This window comes from Aquila chrysaetos (assembly GCF_900496995.4).
Source record: "Aquila chrysaetos chrysaetos chromosome W unlocalized genomic scaffold, bAquChr1.4 W_unloc_5, whole genome shotgun sequence".
Taxonomy (NCBI): Eukaryota; Metazoa; Chordata; class Aves; order Accipitriformes; family Accipitridae; genus Aquila; species Aquila chrysaetos.
In genome coordinates this window covers 82,641-85,524 of record NW_024470325.1, presented here as the reverse complement: position 1 = coordinate 85,524, position 2,884 = coordinate 82,641, and the positions used below count along the sequence as shown (strand labels likewise).

The following is a 2,884-nucleotide window of genomic DNA, read 5'->3' as shown; positions in this document are numbered from 1 at the left end:
TGTGAAGCCGGGTGTGCATCCAGGGGTGCCCAGGGCTGTCCTTCAGAGCAGGGTCCTGGTGTTTCAGGGGCTGAGTGATGGAGCAGGGACTTTGCTGCCTGCCAGGGTCAGCACTCAGCTTGCGCAGGCAACTCCCCATGACAGTGTGGGGAGAAGGTGTGGGTGAAAGAAACGACCCCTGGAAGGCCAGAGCAGCGTGCTTCTGCTGTTGAGAGCGTGTTGCGTGGCTCAGGTTTGCTCACAGCTCCAGCTCAGCGCTGGTCATTTCCGAGGGCACTTTCAAGAAGAACATCAAGGCAGCATTCTCCTGAAAGGCAAGAGTCTTTGCTTTGAATTGTTATCGTCCTGGTAGGTGGTTGTGCAGTCTGAGACTAAAATTTATTTGTCCCCTCTGGAGAAGGCACCAAGACCCCCGTTGTCCTTAGGACTTGCCTGAGGTGCTCCTTAGCCCCTGTACACACAGAGATGCCCCTGGGCAGTGCCCGGCTGCCAGGAGGGGTCTGCAGGGCAGAGCTGAGCACACAGTGGGTGGTTTGGGGTCTGTGAGCAGGGACAGGGAGGAGACAAGGGGACAGAGAAGCAGCTGCTGACAGGGACAGCTCCAGGCAGCAGAGACAGGGGCAGGGAGTGAGAGGGAGCTACTCCCAGCAATGCCATGGGATGGGGGATTCAGGCACCTCCCTGCCATCACCAGAGAAAACCTGTGGTTTTTTCTAACACCCAGCAGATCCTCTGACCTTACAGCCATGGGGAATCAGTCACCTTCTCAGTGGCCTCAGCCCTGTAGTAGGAAGAAATTATCAAACGTCCTACCATCTGTCCCTGTCCTGCCTCCATTAGCAGTGGGTCTGTAGTGTTTGTCCATTTTCATCCTCTTGTCCCTGCTCCTTTTGTTCTCATCACTGGACTGGAATGGGGGCGGGGGGGCTGGGATTTCAGTGCATTTCACAGATTTCTCCATGTGACCAAAGATCTCAATCCCCTCCTAATCCCCAGGCTCCCAGTGATACAAATGACAAAACTCTCCTTTCAGGACACCCCATCCTTAGGACATTCGCTTCGTTCCCTGCCAAAAGCACTCCGTAAGTGTGGTGAGAAAAGCAGAACAAAATACTCCAAACAAAATCCCCTCGGCTCTTCCTCGCTTTTGGTTGAATTGGGAGTGACAAGGCTGAAAAGCTGTTTGACATGATGAGTGGATTTAATCTAAGATCACTCCATGTTCCTATTTGCCTTCTGCTGTAGGGCAGGACTGACTCCCCTGGAGCCCACAGCAGAGCCCACTGCTCCCAGTAGCACCCTCAGCCAGCACCAAGCATATTTCATGAAAGGGACCTGCCAAAGGTCTTTCTGAAATATGGGAGGCAGCTTCAGTAGGGTTTCTATGATAAATGTGTTTAGGTTTAGCTCAAAGAAGTCTCTTCCAACTTGTCAATGTCTTTCTACCTTGAACAAGTGCCTCATGCCCAGAAGAAGCTGATGTCCAACAGCATCTCCATCACTGAGTTCCTCCTCCTGGCATTTGCAGACACACGACAGCTGCAGCTCTTGCACTTCTGGCTCTTCCTGGGCATCTACCTGGCTGCCCTCCTGGGCAATGGCCTCATCATCACCACTGTAGCTTGCGACCACCGCCTCCACACCCCCATGTACTTCTTCCTCCTCAACCTCTCCCTCCTTGACCTGGGCTCCATCTCCACCACTGTTCCCCAATCCATGGCCAATTCCCTCTGGGACACCAGGGCCATCTCCTACTGGGGATGTGCTGCACAGGTCTTTTTCTTTCTCTTCTTCGTAGTAACGGAGTATTGTGTCCTCATCATCATGGCCTATGACCACTACGTTGCCATCTGCCAACCCCTGCACTACGGGACCCTCCTGGGCAGCAGAGCTTGTGTCCACATGCCAGCAGCTGCCTGGGGCAGTGGGTTTCTCCATGCTGTGCTGCACACGGCCAATACATTTTCACTACCACTCTGCCAAGGCAATGCTGTGGACCAGTTCTTCTGTGAAATCCCCCAGATCCTCAAGCTCTCCTGCTCACGCTCCTACCTCAGGGAAGTTGGGCTTCTTGTGCTTAGTGCCTGTTTGGCATTTGGTTGTTTTGTTTTCATTCTTTTCTCCTATGTGCAGATCTTCAGGGCCGTGCTGAGGATCCCCTCTGAGCAGGGACAGCACAAAGCCTTTTCCACGTGCCTCCCTCACCTGGCCGTGGTCTGCCTGTTTGTCAGCACTGCAGTGTTTGCCTGCCTGAAGCCCAGCTCCATCTCCTCCCCATCCCTGGATCTGGTGGTGGCAGTTCTGTACTCGGTGGTGCCTCCAGCAGTGAACCCCCTCCTCTACAGCATGAGGAACCAGGAGCTCAAGGATGCCCTGTGGAAAATGATGAACGGGTGCTTTTCAGAAGCAATTAACTGCCTGTTTTCTTTTGCAGAGCATTCATAATGTATCTCATTACAGGCTGTCGTGGTTTAACCCCAGCCAGCAACTAAGCACCATGCAGTCGCTCACCCTCTCCCCCCACACCCAGTGGGACAGGGGAGAAAATCGCAAAAAAGAAGTAAATCTCGTGGAATGAGATACGAATTGTTTAATAGAACAGAAAAGAAGAAACTAATAATGATAATGATAACACTGATAGAATGACAACAGTAATAATAAAAGGACTTGAATATACAAATTATACACAGTGCAATTGCTCACCACCTGCTGATCAACACCCAGTCCGTGCCCGAGCGGCGATCACCCTGCCCCCACTTCCCCCAGTTTATAAACTAGATGTGACATCACATGGTATGGAATACCCTGATGACCACTTTGGGACAATTGCCCTGGCTGTGTCCCCTCCCAACTTTTTGAGTCTCTCCAGCTTTCTCGCGAGCTG

The 2,884-nt window shown here is 52.4% G+C and overlaps 1 protein-coding gene across 1 annotated transcript; it reads left to right on the top strand.

Moving 5' to 3' along the window:
- Positions 1 to 1,464: 1,464 nt before the first annotated feature.
- On the top strand, positions 1,465 to 2,445 carry LOC115337578 (olfactory receptor 14A16-like). Its single transcript, XM_030005954.2, has one exon. It carries the CDS (start codon positions 1,480 to 1,482, stop codon positions 2,443 to 2,445), a length of 966 nt encoding a protein of 321 aa, XP_029861814.1. The 5' UTR covers positions 1,465 to 1,479.
- Positions 2,446 to 2,884: the final 439 nt, after the last annotated feature.

Coding starts and splice junctions, on each gene's coding strand:
- LOC115337578 (XM_030005954.2), top strand. CDS start 1,480: ATGTCCAACAGCATCTCCATCACTGAGTTCCTCCTCCTGGCATTTGCA.